Source organism: Brienomyrus brachyistius, chromosome 11 (assembly GCF_023856365.1).
Source record: "Brienomyrus brachyistius isolate T26 chromosome 11, BBRACH_0.4, whole genome shotgun sequence".
Lineage (NCBI taxonomy): Eukaryota > Metazoa > Chordata > Actinopteri > Osteoglossiformes > Mormyridae > Brienomyrus > Brienomyrus brachyistius.
In genome coordinates this window covers 15,305,855-15,325,648 of record NC_064543.1, presented here as the reverse complement: position 1 = coordinate 15,325,648, position 19,794 = coordinate 15,305,855, and the positions used below count along the sequence as shown (strand labels likewise).

The 19,794-nt window shown below is 41.3% G+C and overlaps 1 protein-coding gene across 1 annotated transcript in view; it reads right to left on the bottom strand.

Moving 5' to 3' along the window:
• LOC125704029 (polypeptide N-acetylgalactosaminyltransferase 18-like) overlaps positions 1 to 19,794 on the bottom strand; it is an 88,603-nt gene that overhangs the window by 32,866 nt on the left and 35,943 nt on the right. The window contains exons 2-4 of the mRNA XM_048969309.1: positions 11,320 to 11,509; positions 10,284 to 10,450; positions 747 to 930 (exon numbers count right to left, since the gene is read on the bottom strand). Coding sequence (XP_048825266.1) covers positions 747 to 930; positions 10,284 to 10,450; positions 11,320 to 11,509 — 541 coding nt within the window. The remainder of the gene's footprint in view (positions 1 to 746; positions 931 to 10,283; positions 10,451 to 11,319; positions 11,510 to 19,794) is intronic.

The window sequence follows — 19,794 nt, the reverse complement described above, 5'->3', positions numbered from 1 at the left end:
AGCCTTCCAAAAACAGATATTTACACAGATATCTGAAACCAACTTTCTAGGTAATCAAAATCACAAATATGCCACTCACTACAAGGGTACACTTAGTATCAAGGACGGTGAAATTTAATTGTCAAAATAGCAGACAACAGCATCAACAGTTTATGCATTTCACTTGGTTTATTATTTGGTATTTCCAAATAGCAAAATGCATGATCCCTGGCATCGAAAACGGTTTATAAATCAGCCATTAACCCTGGCATTTCTTTTTTTTGAAAATTTCAGATTAGACTCTTTTTAAAATGCATGGTATTTCGTTTACATGGATTTACCATGTCAGCGCACATTAGTGGCAAAATATTTTGGAAGTGGATCAAAGTATTTTGACAGATTTGGGTCGGGCTTTTGAGAGCCATCTTAAAAAGCACGGAGGCTCCGTCAGAGAAAGAAACGCTTCGCCCCAGGGGATCATGGGAAGGTGAGCTTAGTAAACAACAGCGCCATGGATGGCACACCTGTGATCAGCTTCTCTCGTAAAAATATTCGGCAGCGTCAGAACAGCGATAGTTTTGTAATAAATCTCAACACACAACGGTAATTAACTCAATCACTATTTCATAATTAATGCTCTTTAATGTGTAAATCAACGATTAATTCTGAGCGATGACGACTGACCCACAGCATGGCAGTGCGCTAAAAGCCACATAACTGGCAGAAAATCAATTTGCGGGGGGGGGGGGAAAGGCACCGTAACTCACCATCCGACGTTAAACTCCACGTGGGCGTCGAAGAGGGCCACGACGGGGGCGACGGCGGCCCTCCACCCACTCACGCGTGAGCGGATGAGCCCCTCTTGCTTGGAGTGACGGATAACCTTGATGAAACCCACCTTCTGGGCATTCGTCTCCTCCACGAACACCTGCAGCTTCTCCTTCAACTCCTCTGCAAACACACACGGATGAGGTGTCGACGGAGCCCTTTTGTCGCATGCCATCCTGTCTTTTCAAAGGCTTCGATCCCCCTGCGTGACCTCCCACACTCAGCCTAAGTCTGTTGAGCCACTTCATTCCCAGAAGGGCATCTCCTAAGGCCTGAACTCAGACTGCCATAATCACCAAGTCAGAAAGCCTGCCGCCTCCATTAACGCTCTCAGTGTCATTTAGCTTCTGGCTAGCGTTGCATTTAAACAGGGTCCTAAAAGCAGGCCGGCTTTCCGCTGTATCTTTGGGATTATCGTTGAGTGTTCAATTTTTTTTCCCCATATTTACCTAAAAAACAAGAAGCCTCTAACTTCAGCCATTTATTTATATAGAAAAGCAGTTTCACATTGTACAGTCTCAGCTATACTTTTAAGCTTTTCCTAAACCATGTCTGCCTAGGAAATATCAGTGGTCCCGAAAACTGATAATCGACATTACAATTAAATCTATTTTTACATATAGACATGATTTTACAGAAGCAGTTAATTCTCCCTTCTAGTATTAATCTCTGTAGATGTATAAGCACTGATTGCCCAACAATTTTCTCTTGTAAAAATTTCACATCGCTTCTTCCAACCAATATAGCATGGCATTATTTTATCTGAATTGTCCCAGATATCTCACAGACACTCGAAAAGTTTTACACATTACGCAGAGCTGTATGTCATGATAAATGCTATTTTTTGTCAGCCCCATTTGCAGTGCAGGGAGAATCACCGCAAATGTATCAGGACAAAATCAAATTACTGCTTTTATTACACTGATTTGGCTCCTCCTAACCCTCCTTCTCATTAATGTGTATTGCTGCCATCCTTTGTTTGGTCCCCAGTACCTGGACCCCAGTGAAACCTTAATGTTCCCCCCTCCAGTCCCAAAACCTGCAGCTTTCCTCATTTAGTGAAGCCCCTATCTATATCTAACTGTGAGAGTGCAACTACAGGCAGCTGTTGACTTACGTAAAGCCGACGTAAGTCCATCTATAGACATGCAGAAATAATGTCCGAGATAAATGAAGTTTATGGGAATGCTAATGCAAAAGAGGCAACATATGCCTGTAAGCAAATTTACACTTTATCTTTTCGTTAGTATTTGTAATTTACTATGTATTACTGGTACATTTTTGGTTTATTTGTTTCTTGAATGGTATGGGAAGGTAAATCCGACCTGCGTCAAATGTGACTCACGAAAGGGTTTGGGGAACGAAATACTGACATCAGTGGAGAACTACTTGTACTGCCAAGCCTTTGTCATTCGGTTTGCTGCCATCAATTCTCTCATATATGCATTATGTCATTACTTATATTAATTTCTAAATATTGAGAGTGTCTTGCCATTATTTGGCTTTCTTTGAAGCCTTACATCCTAAATATTTCCCTTTAAAGCTTTTCAATATTCATCAACATATTTCTTGTAACTTTGAAACGTTTTATTGATTGCTGGAGAAGAGACAAAGACCCCCCTCCCCCTCCAATTTATACAGACTTTTAATGGAAAAAGCTCTCCGCTAATGAAATAACGTCCCCTTTTGTTCGCTTGGTTCCATGTTGCGTTCCCCTTCGCCTCACCTTGCGTTTAGGTTAATTGGCTGGCCAGTCTAGGTGCAGCTATCTGACATACTCTCGGGAGGTTGTCAGCTCAAACTAAAGGTGATGACTCGCAAACATGTTCACACATGGTGACATTCAGAGATTCAGCTTTTGCATTTAGTAAAAGAATATGTGGCAAGTTACATACAAACCCAGGAATATGTCTAGTCCTTCTGAGTTACTGAGCTCCACAAATTTCATTGCATATTGTCACTTCTTATATTGTACTGTTTTGTCTTGCACAGTCTTGTCATTTATTGCACTTCTGCTTCTCCTATTGTCCCCCTAGGCACCTGTCCCCTACCTTGCAACTGTGGCATAAGAATTTCACGGTGAGCCTCACAACACGTGACAATAAAACTTGAAACCCGAAACAGAGTGCAGAGTCCTAAACCTCAAAAAATGGATTCCTCAGTCTGTCTTTCTCCATCTGTCTCACCTCTTTTTTGACACTTCAAATAACATACACTTCTCTGCTGCAATATGGGCAGTTGGTTTATAGTTTATATGACATTTATAGAAGGGGGAGCAATATATGCCTCTTCAAGCCTCTTCCCTTTACCCAAATACTTCTCACAGTTAATAGGGGTGTTATTGGACTCGACGTGCCCAAAACAGCTCTCGTTATCAGTCCCTCCCATTATGTTCATGATTGAATCATCTTGATCTTTGTTGATATTTTGGCCACTGACCTGTATTGCTAACGAATCTCAGTGCAGAAGGTGGGATGATACTATTCTGACACTTCAATAGCATTCTGAGTTACATTAGATGCTAGGTGATTGAGGAGAAACGTTTCGACCTCTAGAACAAATTATAAGCAAAATGGTAATAATGGGAAATTAATCTTCATCATAAGAGTTTTCATGGAATAAATTAACGTCGTATAAATTAGGATTCGTGGCTTTGGTTTTCTTATGGGATCATATCCTCTAGCACAGTGTTTCTCAAACTGGTCCTCAGAGATCCCCAGACCCAGTTCTCTGGGAGTTGTGAGGGAGCAAACACGTGGACCGTCTGGGGGTCCTCAAGGACTGGTTTGAGAAACACTGCTGTATCGTAGCTACAGAACCTACCAGTAAAGTGAAATCACTCTCCCATTTTTGTGGTCTGCGTTCCCTCATCCAAGGCACGTCGATCATGAAACACTGCGTGCCGTGCTTCTGCCTTCCCTGAAAGGTACAGTCTATCTGCTTCATGGCTTGACTGAAATATAAATTCCCAGCTGTTCTGGAACTATTATATGCTGTAAAAGTGAAGTTTTGAGAAACCGTCCAAGTTAGGAATTCCAGGAATTCTGTGATAGCAAAATTTTTTTTTCTAGTTTATAGTAGTTGATATTTTATATTATGGTATTCTTACAAAGAAAGTAAAAATACTGCTTTTGTTTCTGTAAGCCCTCTGCTTTTAAGCTAAGACTTAGCAGTTCATTTAAATATCTAGCATTACATCCACTTTCACAAAGAAATAAACTTAGCTATTACAAAATAATTAATGGTTCCGATGCCAATAAAATGAAGAGCTCACAAACATCACCAACAAAAGAAAAAGATAAAAACTACAGTGATAATCCTACATTTAACACTACCAATTAACTTTACTTCATTCAAGACAAGAAACTTTACTGATCCCAGAGGGAAATTCTTGAAAACATTATAAACTGGATATACGATACAATTTTTGCTTAAGCTAACCTACTGACAGACTGACTACTAAACATTTTCAGTATTATTGAATAGATTAATCAATTATGAATTCCTGTCCGTAGATAAAATAGACCAGCAGCCAGGGTTGGAGTGTGTCCACCTGCATGTGTGTATACTGTACATGCCAGGATTTCTCATGTAGCAAAGACTCCCCACAGTGAAGAAACATGCAGTTACAGTGTGTGTGTCCTGTGGTGGACTGGCCTCCTGTCCGTGGTGTTTCCCGCATTCCTGCATATCACTGCAAATCTGCACTGGGTACCTAACTTATGGGAAATTAACAGATGGGAGTTAAACAGACACACAAATATACGATTGAATGTGATTTCTGCAGGTAAAAATGGTGTTTTTCCATTTTATTTAAGACACTGGTTTCTGTTAATATGCTGAGCCTTCACTTCGACTAAGTCTTATCAGATAAAGGCTTCAGGTCAAATCTGAGGATCGCAGTAAATTTTCCCGTGCATCATCTGGTGCTGCAGCCCAGTGCCCCAGTGGGTGGCATTGCTGTGTCACCTCGGGGGGGGTGGAAATCCTGCCTCTACTCTATGCATGTGAAGTTTGCATGTCTTCCCAGTTCTGTGTGGGTAAGTACAGTTAAATTGTAGGTAGGCCAATAGCTGTCTGTAAAATATCAATGAAGTATGATTGCTTGTGCATGTGCTGAGGGTGCATCACACAGCCCTGTGTCCTGTTTCATCTGGAATAGGCTCTAGGCACCCTGCACCCCCGACCCAAATGACCCTGACCAGGATTGGCAGTTATAATGTGGATGGATGGATTATTCTGTACAAACCCTGGTTGTTGACTGGTTATATCTATCAACAGCAAGGTGTAAAAAACACAGGTTTCTCTGTCTGCGCAATACTAGTCTTTATTTAATGGTGCCAGACGCAAAAACTATAATTATCTGAAAAGGACAAACATTCCGTTTCACCCGTTTACAAACACCCTGAATGACACACAACTCAATTACAAGAATTTGATAAAATCAGGCCATTGTCAGCAATTTCTTCCCTTCAAGTAAAGACAGGTGTATAAACAACCAACCTTAACGACTTAGATAAAACTGCCATTTGTTTTTTTTTTTTTTTTTTTTTTAGAATATACTGTTTAGTTCAGCTCTGTCAAAAGGAGCCTTTGAAAACCACCATAGCAAATCAGCGTTTCGTCTGCTTCTGTTTTCGTCGGCTAATCAGATTTTCGCCCGCGGTGCGGAATCCATTAAGGCTTCTGGTGCTTCCGTTAGGAAGCGAGCAGCCATCCAGAACTGCTGCTTGAATGTGAGCTGGCAGGGCTGCAGACAGCTGGGCTTGGGTGGATGGGGCAGAAGCTGAGGGCATGAGGATCTACTGTAGAAACTCCACCATTGGCTGTCAGTAATTTCCTAAGTTACCATAAACCACCTTGCTTATCTGGCAACCAGTTGTGGTCCATCTTACCCACAATGCTTCATGCTGTTATTCAAAAAAACCTTCTCCATAATAACAGATGTGCACTCGCAAACCCTGAATGCCTTGAGAAAGAAATATTTTGCAGATGGGTATTTGTGGTGGGCAGGCTAACGATACACAAGTCCTGTAGTGGGCAGCTATTTCTGGCTAATCCTGTTAAGGAATCGTGAGTCATCTGCATTAGACCCTAGATTCGGTCCAGCTAAATGATCTTTGATTCCAAGCTTCTCACAGTGTCAACAGATTACAGATTAGGGATGTAATAGGATGGAAAATTCATGGTTCGGTACAAACCTGGGTTTTGGATTCATGGTTTGATGAAAATTTGGTACAGCAGGGTCTGAATTTCCTGGCAAAGGTGCTTCAAAATGCCATGGGGACACTACCTCGCTGATGCCGTCTCGCTCCAGTCACACACACACTGGGATGATGCCATCACAAATGGGCTGGCACATCAGGTGCATCAGCAGGAACATATCTGAGTTGAGTATAACAAAGCTGACAGACAATCTTGGTCTTATCAACTACTCTCTCCAGTATTATTGGGAAGCCAAAACTAGCCACATCCAGCTTACAGCCACAGTTAGCATTATGTTTTCTGTGTTGAACATCTGCTTGTGAATTTATGTTCCGCCCGTGTCAATAAATATATTCATTCATTTCGTTGTGTGTATTGGACCGAAACCCATGCACTGAACGGTACGCGAGGAATATGTACACACATCCCAATTAGAGATGTACACTCATTAACTTCTAGATTTTCTTGTTTTAATGTCATAATGTGAATACCTTGCTTTAAACATTAGCCTGAATTAAATTTTAAAAAAACTGCACTGAATCACAGTAACAAAAAAAAGAAAAAAAGAAATATATGTTCATTTATGAGAAAAAAAATCAATCTAGCACGAAGAACAGCTGGACTTCTATGGACTGTCACAGAGGATTAGCACATTAGCTTGTGATGATGGTTGACTGAACAGTCAAGTGAAGATAAATGAATCTAAATCAAAAAATTATAGCAGCGGGCAGATTTGAATATCTAGGCCAGGAGACCAAGCACAACTGACCTCCAGGTGACTACATGATAAGCTCTACAATACCACCACAAGCAACAAACGGGTAACCTTCAATGTAGCATTTACCATACATTGTATCTAGAGTGTATTTGGATTGGCTATTTCATGCCCTTATCTTTAAACTCTCTAACCTTTTCCCTTGCGAAATATATATATATATACATATTACAACAGTGTACGATATACAAAATATTTTCTCCATATAAAATCTGTAAGCCATACCTTAGCTCTGAAACATAGTACAGGGATTTTCCAGTTCACTTTAATGAAATGTTACATGCACCCCTTGCAATTACATCAGCATCACCATGTATTTGAACCTCGAGTAAGAATGACACAAAATCCCAGATCTTGTAAATGTGCTTCATGGGTCCACAGCAACCCCAGCTACGCTAATAACACAACCAACACAATCACAAATTCTAGAAGCTTATTTCCATAAATTAGTTTCTACTACTTGACTTGTTTTTTCTATATTTAACATCTGTACCAAGATAAATTATTCTGTAAAAGTCACAATATGCTTAGAGCTTATTGTAACAAATTAGCAGATGATGAATTCAGAAATAAATTTAGAGGGGGAGTTTTTTTTTTGTCCCACAGCAGATGCGTCTGCATGTCTCATGGAGAGAAAGATACGATAAACGACAATTTCCCCAAAGGGATGAATATAACATCATTATTTTATTATTCTATGCATTTTCTCGGAGACTTAGTGTCCTTACGCTGCCCTTACAGATAATCTAATATACGACTGGGTCACTAAAATGTTTGTCAGGAAGAGGCGAAACCTTCCCAAGCTCGGCAGCATGAGTGATTAGCGGGGGAAGTTCGGTATTCCTGGATTCCATATCCCCCCACATGCGAGCTGAAACTAAGGCAGTGACAACGACCCGTCAGTTCACTACGGCAGATTAAATGACATGTCGAAATGAGTGCCAGTGAAAAAATAAATACTAAAAACCGACTGTGGCAAATGTGCTTTCCCGTGGGATGCTGAACGACCCCGGGGGCAGATACAGGGGTGTGGAACCGGCCCCAGCTAAAAGCGGATTGGTACCCAGAATGTCTCCACCCCTCTTGCTCAGATTCAAAACATAACTAGCTTATGATAAGGTTGGCCCTCTGTATGAATTATGCCCCTCTCGTGCCCCCCATCTAAAAAGATTCTAGAATCGCCACTGAATGACAGGATTGAAGGATGTGAGACTTACCACCAAGCTACGTGGGAGAAGAGTGGCTCTGTTTAATAAGGCGTGACAGGCTCTCAGATATTATATCTCTAGTTTATAAGATAACACGGATGCCTCAGGGCTTTTCTGATGCAGGCCTACAATGTATAGCTGCAGATGGGAGGACAACTGCATATACTTTGTCCCACCACTTTCCCAGGGGGCCGCTGGATACCTTTATATTTCTCTCCCACAAAGAATAGGCTTATATCTCCAGAAGCTTTAATATCACTGCACGACGTTCCAGCTTCCTGGTTAACCTTCAACGAGACCTCAAGGCCACTGGTGAGGTTTTATAATCGTATCTCGTCACAGTGCATCTCCGGAGTCCCTGTAACCTGTTTATTCTTGTCAGGTAAAAGTTGGTGACTTGCAAAGAGCAGAGTTTGACCCAAACATTACGACACTGTCAAGAACAACACAAGTCAACTCATGAAAGGCAGGCGGAGACATTCCAAGTAACTCAGGGCAAAATTCTTAAAATGACGCAGATTAGCTAAGCCAGAGATTTAACTTCCAGTAACAGAAAATGGCATACAGATGACAGGTAAACTTACTCTGGCTGGAGATCAGTGGAAAAAAAAAAAAGAAAAGAGATAAGCTTAGTGGAAATTTGCTATCAGACTTCCCTGCATCCCTGGCGGAATGTTCATGCAAGAAAGTTAAACTGCTGGTAGAAAGTCAAAGACGCTGAGTGTGAATTTCCTGAGGGTCTGGTTTGAGGGCATGATATTAAATAATATAAGGCTTTTCAAAAAGGGCGGGCGATCCCCCCGAGAGGTAAAATGCTGCGCTTTACTTCATTTTCAGTTCTCTCCTGATGAAGAAAATGCTACAATGTGGCAAGACTCCAGCTCGACAAACTCATACTCTAAGTCCAATAATGTTTTGCTTCAGGTGTCTAAATGACCCAGGGAAGGGACAAGATTTTAAATGCCGGCGATGGTAGCCCTGAAGTGGGGGACTGACATAGCCCCATGGTCTGGAGGCCTTCTTAAGCCCAGTGCTTATCCCAGTAGGGCAGAATCGTGCAGTACCAGGGCCAGTTTTGACTGGTCAGGCGTGACATTTTAATCTTGCAGTGGGTGAGGAATTTCCCTGCCCCAGCAGGTGTGATTGCAGAGACACTTGCTTACAAGCTCGGGCGTGCAGAGCTATAACAGCAGAGAGGATTTGGCTGCGTTTCAGGATACATCGTGGCCGGGAGGGCCTCATTTACGACTGTACACCTGCAGAAGTCAGTCTGACTGCCGGTGCCATTGGTCAAATGTTCCGGGAAGCTTTGGAGCCAAAGTCAGCAGCAGGTGAGCAGAGACAAACTAGGAGAGCAAAAGCAATAAGAAAACCGGAATCGCCCTCCGCCTTTTCTGCCTGAGTAACAATACTGATAAATGCTCTGTTTATTTCCTTTTTTAATCTGACTTTAATACTTAAGATACTCAGGAAGGCAGATAAGGAACAAATTCAGTTCCCTTTCTCAGCGTCACCACAGGTGGATAGACTGTGAATATGACAGATTCACTTTCTTCGTACTGGTTAATCTGTTGCACAATTTGCATTCTTAATTTCACAATTTCCATGTTAACATTATTTTGCTTGGTAATTACATCGGGAAAAAAAACCTTGTTTACACTCAAGCGTTTCCTCTTTGCTGATTACTCTATATTAATCTGTTTGGCTACAGTGAATAAGCAGCAACATGACTACTGCAAAAAATACCAAACCATCTCATCCAGAAAACATCTACCCTTCCATACTCTGAGCAAACTGGGCTTCAAGACACACTGCTGGGGTTTTAATGAGCTTGAACTTGGCCTGTGTAACATAAGAAGCTTTAACTGAGAACCGCAGAGCATATTCTACTCTTCAAACCCACCTTTTCAGATTACAGCATGCCTGAGCTGATGCCTACATCCTAACCTTGAACAATGAGTCTTTATGTAACATCGATCTTCATGGATGAATGGGCAGCTGTCGCTTTTTTTGTAAATCTGATAGCCATTGGCATCTTATGCAGATCTGGTGAACTTTAAAAGGACTCCTTATGCTTTATTATTATTACTATTTTTTACGCATCGCACAAGGCACGCTGCACTTGCTGATAATGTCCGTGCGTCACTCGTCTGCGCGACTGCTGTTATTTGCAGTTATCATCTACACTCTGTTCTGGAGTGAAGTGCCTGACCAACGACAACATGTAAAAGTTGGGCATGACGGTTTACAATCCTGGATCCACAAGGCCTCTGTGGACACACCCTTACCATTGCTGCTGTTGTCGTCCACCAAGATGATCTCCTTCAGCAGATGAGAGGGCGTGGTGTGGATGGCGGAGTGGATGGAGCGCAGGATGACCGAGAGGGCCTCGTTCACAAAAATGAAAACAATGCTGACCTGCGGGAGGTCTGCGGGGTACGAAATGTTTCTGCACCTGGGGAAGCAGACATTGAACAGAATGCAGCTTATTAAGCAGGATATTCTACACACTCTGGAGACTGGAATAAGAGAAGAGGTCAGACACTGTGCAGGAATACAGTGCTCAATCTACATCTAATCCAAAATAAATGTTCATCCGTGGCTGTGTGTATTTTTTGGGCTGCATGTGTCTTTCCACAGAGTGAGATATGAGAATGTGTGCCCTACAAAGGACTGGCACCCTGCCTTCTGACATGTCTTTCCTGAGACTTGCCCGGTTCACTGTGACCCTGTATCATATAAGCAGATGGATGGTGGATGGGCAGGACACAAATGCTTCTTAACAATCATTCTCCTAAACTTTATGTGAAAAACATGCCTGATGTAAAGGTGCTTGAAAAGCCCCGTGTATCACAGTAACCATATTCCCATGGAAACCAATAAAAAAAAATACTTCTTGACTTGATGTAACCCTCACACTGCCCAGTACTATTTCAAAACCCTGCTTAAATATCTCTCACTATCCATGATTCAGTGGAAAAAATGTTCATTAGAGAAGATACTGTTGTTTAAAGAAACATTAATATTTGTATGTGCACGCATGCACACATAGAGGTAAAAAAAAAATTATATTCATCACGTTGTGGGGATATTTGCTCCCCATAGGGTAAGGTATACCTGGACCACATACACACATGCACACGCACACACACACAAATAAAATCTGAAATAGAATGAAAACAGAAATGCAGGCCATGCTTATACAATATATTTTCCTTCCGGCCCTATTGATTTATGAAGAACACTAGAGAATTGCAAAGTTCATGTTCCAAGGCTATGCTACAGTACATGCCTTGTTCAGGCTGAAGTGAAAAATGTAATTACCCATCAGGCCTCAGGTCTGGGATGGTCCTGTCCAGAGAGATGCGATCGCTAAGGTAACTATTGTAGCCGTAGTACTGGAACTTCTTCAGCGCAACCCTCCGGTTCTCTGCGCTCAGATCTTGTCCCCAGTGGGCAAAGAGGGAGGAGTCTGAGAACAGCTCATCTGCAATGTCAGTCTTCTGCGGAGTATCTGTGAGTGACCAGGGAGACAACAGGGTGACCAGGGTGATTTGAACGTAGGCTGCAGTGTAAGTGACAGCATCCATTTATGCAGGGGCAGTTCTAGGGTTATATTTTAAGGAAGGGGGCATAAGAGGGGACATAATTCATAGAGGGGGGGCAATCTCATCACTAGTCAGTAGTATGTTTTGAATCAGTGAGTGAAAAGGGATAGGGTACTTCACAGGCCAATCAGCTTTCAGCCGGGGCCAGTGCCTCCATGCCCCCACCCATGAACTGGGTAGGGTGGGGTAGGGTGGGGGGGGGCTGCCAGGGGCCCCCAGATAAGTTAATCAAGCCTCGAATGTGCATTACATATTTAATGTCCACGTAACCTTAGGCAGAGGTAAATGTTTCACGAACATAAGAATTAAAGACTTACAAGCATGAGCATTAAACATGTGCACTGTTTGTATATTACCATGACTACAGGGTATTCTGTGAGCAAACAGCAGCACTGACTTCAACACGATGACCCACGCATGAAGATGAAGTCCTACTGCTCAAAATTCTGGCAGGATTGCTTAAGGGATACATTTTCAGACAAACAGAATAACACAAAGCAAAGAGTTTACAGCCATGTGAAGGTTGATACAAAAAGAGCATACAAAGAGATCTCCATAGCATTACAAAAACCTGACGATAAAAAAAAAAATGCATATTTCAACTTTAAAAAAGCCCATACTAGTGCAGGTCTTTTATAGAATAATTTTAAAATTCAAAGTGATTCAGTTCACGACTCCAACACTGCCTCCTTCTTATTCTGCAACCTGCAAGACAGAACTGAAAGATTCAAAACAGCAGTGTTGCTCCCTCAATATCAATTCTGTTTCATACAAACGTGACATTCCGGAACAATCCCCGCAGCATCAGTATCCACGCAGAAACAAAAAGCTCGGCGATAAAAATGCAAAATGATTAAATGCACCGTGAGTGTAATTAAAGGATGCTAATTAACGGCAGAGGTAATTAATTAGAGGCACACTCCAGAGTTCCTTCCTCAAAGACCCAAAAGATGCATCATTGCATCATTGAGGTTTGGGTGATGGTCACCCTTCACTAACACTGCCGACTCATTAAAGGCATTTTGCTTTCACCTAAAGGTAACCATTTGAAACGCCGCACAGCGTGGGTGTTCTGTTCTGCCAAATAAATAAGCTTGCACTCCAAATAGGGAAAAAAAGTACTTCGGGCCTTCAACTATATCTATTCAGCCTCCACATGACTTATTTTCCATCTCTGAATATGACAACAAGGGTTAACGGGGCTTGTAAGATATCAGCACTTTTCCCCAAATTCCATTTTATATTCAGCTTCCCCAGTGTTAGCTTTTCAGCAGGTTGTCACTGTTCTTTTTGTACTTGTCAACTAATATTTTCTTTAATGCTCATGTGGAACTGGTTTTGAAGGACTGCAGAGTTCGTTTTTTGTTAAATCAGCGGAAGTCCTGTAATAACCAAAATGATATCCAGTTCTCCGTGCCTTGTCGCGTCCACTGGATACGAATCGCTGTGAACCTGAGCCATCATCACCACTGCAATTTGCCTGTGTGTTTTTTTGGCTACTCAACGACAGCAGCTTTGTATTATAAATGTAAATCATGACCTTATTAATGTAAATCATGACTTGATTATGGTGCGATGTAATATCAGCATAGCGGCCTTGATATTTAAGGTATACTTTGGAGCAGCATGAGGTGATATTCAGCAAAACGCATTCAAATTCAAGGCCAGATTGCAATATGAAATAATTACGATACTTGTTGGTAAAGTGTCCTCCCCCTATAAATATTAGTAACACCTTTCTACATCAGAAATGTAATATATGCATAATCACTAATGGTACTGATGTAAATAGTGTAAGTTCTCAGTGATACAAAACGAACTACGGACATTTAGGTATGTTTTTGTAGACGTTGGAAAGATACTTTTGCTTTTTAGTAATATTATTATTTCAAGTTATCATGCAGTGCTTCTATGCTTGTGCTTCACTGGATGAAACCAATTAAAACAATGCAATATGTATACATTTTTATCACTTCCAATTTTTATGTTCTTAATTGTTCCAGCTTCCTGGCTAGCAGAGACTGGGTGCGATGTGCCTTTTTATGTAATGCAGCTGCAGAGATCTCAACAGAAAGCTGGTGAGAGGGACACATTACTGAGCTGCCACAAACAGCTCCTAGTTTACAGCTTGATCCTAAAGCACCGCATTCCTCTTCACCAAGGAACAAGGTTCCATGATACAAGATTTAAGATCTTTATTGGCCATGTGCAACAGGTGCATTGGAATGCCTTCTGGTTCAGTGACAATCAAGCTATGTTCACACTGCCATGCTGAAGTGACTCAAATCGGATTTTTTCAGGTCAGATCTGATCTTTTCAGGGCTGTGTGGACACGCAAATCTGATCTTTTCAAATCAGATTGTGTCACTTTCATATGTGGTACTAAATCGGATACGTATCTGATTCGCGGCCATGCGACCTGAATGTGAACGCTCAGATCGGAATTCATGTGGCTTTTTGCTTATACGCATGCGCTGACATCATCAGCCTGCGCCGGCAGGCTCGTACCCACACATCTCTTGGTGCAGCAGTTCCAGCAATAACTGCGAAAACAGAAAAAGCTAGATGCCTGACTTTTTCTCCTTTTCGACCTGCTCATGTACAGCTGATTCACTGTTTGTCGTCCTCCAGAGCAAAGTGTGATAAATGCGAAAGTACAGTAGTTTCAAAACCAATGTGTTTGCGCTACGTATCAAGGATGCATGAGCCTGAGAAGTTCAATGGTTTCTGTAACCCTCTTGGTGAGAATTAAGAATTATATAGAATATAGAATTTTATATTAAGTGTCCTTTTGTCATCTGCCATTTTAAACGTTATAAATCAACAATAACAATCAATAATCAATAACCATTTTATCAACGAAAGGAAATGTGACTTTGTTCCAGGAAACCAAACATTAAAAAAAAAATATATATATATATTTTTTCACCACATGAGTTAATTCGCATTGCCGCTCATAAACTGAAAGTGCTCAGATCAACTGTACTCACATAGGATGATCAAAGCAGTAGCACTCACAGGGCAATGCCTTAAGAACATAGACAATAACTTAATTTTGCTAGGGTTACAGCATGCTGTGCTGCTTGGGAGGGTCTTCAGGATCTCCACTACCCTGACCAAGACACGCAGCTGGATGAGGGCTGGGTATGGAACACATCAGCTGCATACACAAAGAACCCCAAAAATGCATATTTATGACACAGTTCTACCAAAATAATTAAAAACAACCGTGCAAGAGAGTCCCACACACAGCATTCACCTTATATATTATTTATAGCAGTTATCCATCAGAGGGAAAAACCTGGGCACAGCAAAGCACAAAAACAATCAGAGTTTTGCAGGAGGATGCCAGAACACACTAGAGGACATGGCTTCTTTAAACATCTTTGAACAGCGGAAAAAAATAAATAAAGAGCCTTCAAATTCTCAAACTACTAACAGATGCAATGAAAGAACAAAAGCAGAGAAAGTACAAGTACCTCCATCCATTTTCCAAACCGCTTACCCTACTGGGTCGCGGGGGGCCCGGAGCCTAACCCGGAATCAATGGGCACGAGGCAGGGAACAACCCAGGATGGGGGGCCAGCCCATCGCAGGGCACACTCACACACCATTCACTCTCACACATGCACACCTACGGGCAATTTTAGCAACTCCAATTGGCCTCAGCGTATTTTTGGACTGTGGGGGGAAACCGGAGTACCCGGAGGAAACCCCACGACGACATGGGGAGAACATGCAAACTCCACACACATGTGACCCAGGCGGAGACTCAAACCCGGGTCCCAGAGGTGTGAGGCAACAGCGCTAACCACTGCACCACCATGCCGCCCCCTAAGTACAGGAACCTGTAAAACTATTTTAAGTCTAATGGTTTTCACATAAGACAATAAACCAACTGTCAGTCAGGACAAGTTATGTCAAATTGTACTATATAAGAGCCCTTTAAATTATATTTTACATATGAATTATATGAGTATAAACTATTTCTACTTAAATTTGTACTATGTACATACTGTATATACATATATAATTACATCCTTATCATTATTATTATTAATTATTATATAATTATACTACCCAAATTCTAATCTAGTGTTTTACTTTTCTGTACAGTATATATATGCCTTTGCTAAACATTGAATTCTCTTTATAATGTCCTTCTTTGTAATGTCTTGAAAAAGAAACCCCCAACACAAATGCCTTGTATGGAAACATACTTAGCTAATAAAACTGATTCTGAAATTTGAAATGGATCAGTGGAATGACTAGATGCGCTGTGAGCAGTACTTACAAATAACCCCCCCCCCAGGTGCATTAATTATAAACCTGGATTTAATTCTCCCAACGTGTCACCATGCATCATTAGCACTAACACAACATTCTTCCCGAGTAACACACATGTAGCCCAAGCAGAAATCAGATGGTGCTGAATTGCTCTTGGTTTCCTTCTTCCATGAGGAGTGGAGTTTTGCAAAATAAGCTTTTCAGATGCTTAAAATGCTAGAATCTGGGATTTAATAAGCATGTGGCTGTGGTCAGAAGTGAGGAGCACAGGTAATGTCCTGGGGGGGGGGAGAGCACTACACAGCGTACTTTCTTGCTTTTCCAGGTCTTCGGCGAAACAGAAACTATAGCTAATGACCTTCCCCTGTCGTTTTAATGACATAATACAGATGCCGCACAGCTATGTCACTAAAACAGACAGTAACGGAGAACAGAATGATGCTTTTAATAATGGCTTTATACAACTACACCAAAATGGATTGGGTGATGCTGAGGTTTCTTTCCAATGCTGCAAGAAATACATACGTTGATATTCTTTTTAATAGCAGCTATAATGTTCTCATTCAATTTTAATGTGTTTCAGGGGAACAAAGACAAATTACTGCTCACTAGGGTCAGGAGAAAATCAGCCTTACATGTGCGAGATGTGGATGCCTGAGTTTTTCTCTCTTTTTTTTCGTTTTTTTTTTTTTTAACGGAAGTCCCCCGGGTCTAATTACCTTCCGCAGTGCATGTCTATGGTTTCCCGGGCAACCTGGTAAGGCCCCTAAATACTCCACATCGCAGGTGGAATGGGCGTGAAACACATAGTATGCAAGGACCGCGACCGCAGACCTTCTGGGTTGTGCCCTTTAGCAGCTAAGCATTCAAAATGTGTCTCTGAGGATTTTCGCCGGCTTCTGCAGTGCTGCATGCTAAACAGCAGTATATTCTGTGTAACTCTCGGCTCATTAACGAAGGAAGCGGCCTCAAACTCACTGAAACAGCTGAATAGCTGGTACAAAGCTGGGAGGTGATGCTGCAACTGGGAGAACATATTACAGATGGGAGGTGCTTGTAGGATTTGAGTCTGTTGGGACGCCGAACACATCCAATTTATGTCAGGACTAGTGGAAGGGACAGAGAGCATATTAACATGTCTGGAAAAACCAAAATGGCCGATTCAGCTAAAAGAAAGAGCAAGACAGAGACACGAGAGTCAACAGTCTCTGTCTGTAACATGAGGGTGCAGTGGACTTATTAACTATATAATACAAATGTTGAGGTTCCAAGTTGACGTGGCTTTGCACTTTGCAGGAAAAACCAAATGAGCCAGGAAAGTATTTCATCTTCTTGGAGGGTATTACCACTATAATAAGTATACAGCTTTTAGTCACAAAAGTATGCAAAAACTGAGAAAAAGATCAAAGCTAGCAGGCATTGCATCAACATTTTGTCTCGAGATGTGTAAAGCAGCGTATTACAGTGCAGAAAATAACAGAAGATTGGATTATCAAAGGAGCAGCTGTGCCTACGCGACTAGGAACATTAATTACTGTAACATCCAATTCTGGCATGACTTTTCCAAGGTCACTTGCATCCTCATTGACTGGTGTCATAGATGAAAGGAGCCACAGACAAAGAGTTTCATTATTCGGTATCTGTTGATCTACAGGTTTGTGATTTTATAGTCTTAAGCATAATCTTGCCAAGTAACCAGTAAAACTGTGATGTCCACTGTTATGAGATTACTAGGCCTATAATGACGTACGAGCAAAAATATTCTAGGTCTTAGACACTGACAAGACTCTCAACATCAGAGGTCACAAAGGTCAGCATGCAAAAAGCACAGCTACATCTCTCCCCAGACTGTCCCACTACAGGGGGGTAGTACTGAAGCTTATCCTTTAACATTCACGGTGATGAGAAAAGAAGTTGTCCATATGGCAACTGAAAATTCAACATGGATTCCTTAATGAGGTCCACCCCCCAAAACAGGTGTTTTGTAAAATGAACCCTTTTCCCAGTCCATGGTATGAAATGTGCCAAATACGACCCGCTGGGCTGTTCATGCTGTTCCAGCTTGTTAATTTCACACATGAAATAAGGACAGAAAAAAAAAAAAAAAACTTTGCAACATTCTGATTTTCAAAATGCATTTATTGACTGTTCCTTTACATCATTCACCATGTGCTGAGGTTGAGGGGACAAAAAAAAGAGCTTTGAGTATAAAGCTAATCCTCTGCAAGGGCATCTGAGATCAGGGCAGAGCTGTAGCTAATTTAGTATAAAAAAATTCAGGGTGAAGTTTGTGTGTTGTGGAGTCAGTTTATAAAAATAAAGAAACCCTAGAGTCTAAGCTTGGCACCCACCATTAATCTTAAGTTCAGAAGTGGAAGCGACCACATTGAAACTGGGATGCTCCCAAGTACAAAATCCGCAATCTGGCCCAGAAACAATCACAGTCTTGTCAATATATCTGTCCTACAACAGTACTGATAACGTACTTGTCTACAATAACAAGTCAATACAGTACAAATATCGTAATTTAAAACTCAGAAATCGCTTTACATAAGTATGTTACATAAGTATTGCTGACATCAGCAGTCCCCTAGCAAGAAAACAGGGACAGTCTATGTTTTCCATCTTGTGTTGAACAGTGTCAAAAAAACTGCAGGACATGACGAAAAAGTGAGCGGTCTCTCTGAATAATCCCCAAGTACAGGTTATTTCTGGTCACACTAGAGCAAGGCTATGAGTGCTGTCAGCATGGAATATAACGTTATATTTGCATTTTCAGAATGTGCACAGTTCTCAGGTATGGATATTGATTTTTTTATAAGACACACAGCTCTGCTACTCTTCATTTGTTAGAAATCCAACTTCTATCGTAACAAAGCCAGTGGCCTTACTGCCTTAGCTTGTCAGGCTAGACCTCTGACAAGGTATTTTCCAACACAATATATGAAAAAAAAAAACAAATGTACTAAGACATAGATAAAAAAAAAATCTATGACACTATCCACCTACATTTCCATTTTTAATACAAAATAATTATCCAGATGGAATATATGCATTGACGATGTATTTGGAGTCCATTAGCATGTGAAAATGACAGATTAATGGTAACATACAGTAATACAAACAAATGCAGTTGGACAGATGTAACGTGTTAGAGAAATGCGGCTTAGAGAAATGCATCACAGTCATCTTTTATATATGTGCACTGTCAGCATCCGGAATAATTTACCTGAAATGTATTTATGAACCAGATATACAAGTAAGCTAAAATACCTAGAATATTAACAATATACTCAGAGTAGCCTGAGGTAAAGAGTGACTGAATACTGACTGATTTTCTGCCACTATGCAGCAACCGCTGTGTGACCTACAGCTTGAAGCGGCTCCGATGAAAAAGTCTATTAATAGAAATTGACTCCTAATGGGAGACTGTGGTAATTAAGAAAAGAAAAAGATTAACTTCTAATGGCCTTACATTCCGCAAAGAGTTCCTGAAGGCTCATTCACTACACTGTATGTACGAGCGAAAGACTGACAAGTAAAAGCATTAACACAGGCATCAGAAGCAGGAGGTTTTGTAAAACAGCACGAATCAGGAAATCCATAAAAGCTTAGTGTTGAGCATAAGGCTCAACATTCAGTGTTTTTGTTAGAAGTATAGATTATACAGAGCTGGCTTTGATGTTCCTGGGACCGCACTCAAAAAGTTACTTTCTCCCCCCAGGTGTAGTGACTGGTTTGTAGCCAACAGGGGGCCCCACATAAATGTGTGATTTGATTGGGGGGTAAACAATGCTGCTGAGTGTGTAGCTTAAGACACTTTGGGGCCACTGAGAATTTTCTGCAGAAAGATCTACAAAGCAAAATAAAAGTTTACATGAGACAAACACATATACACGCCTAC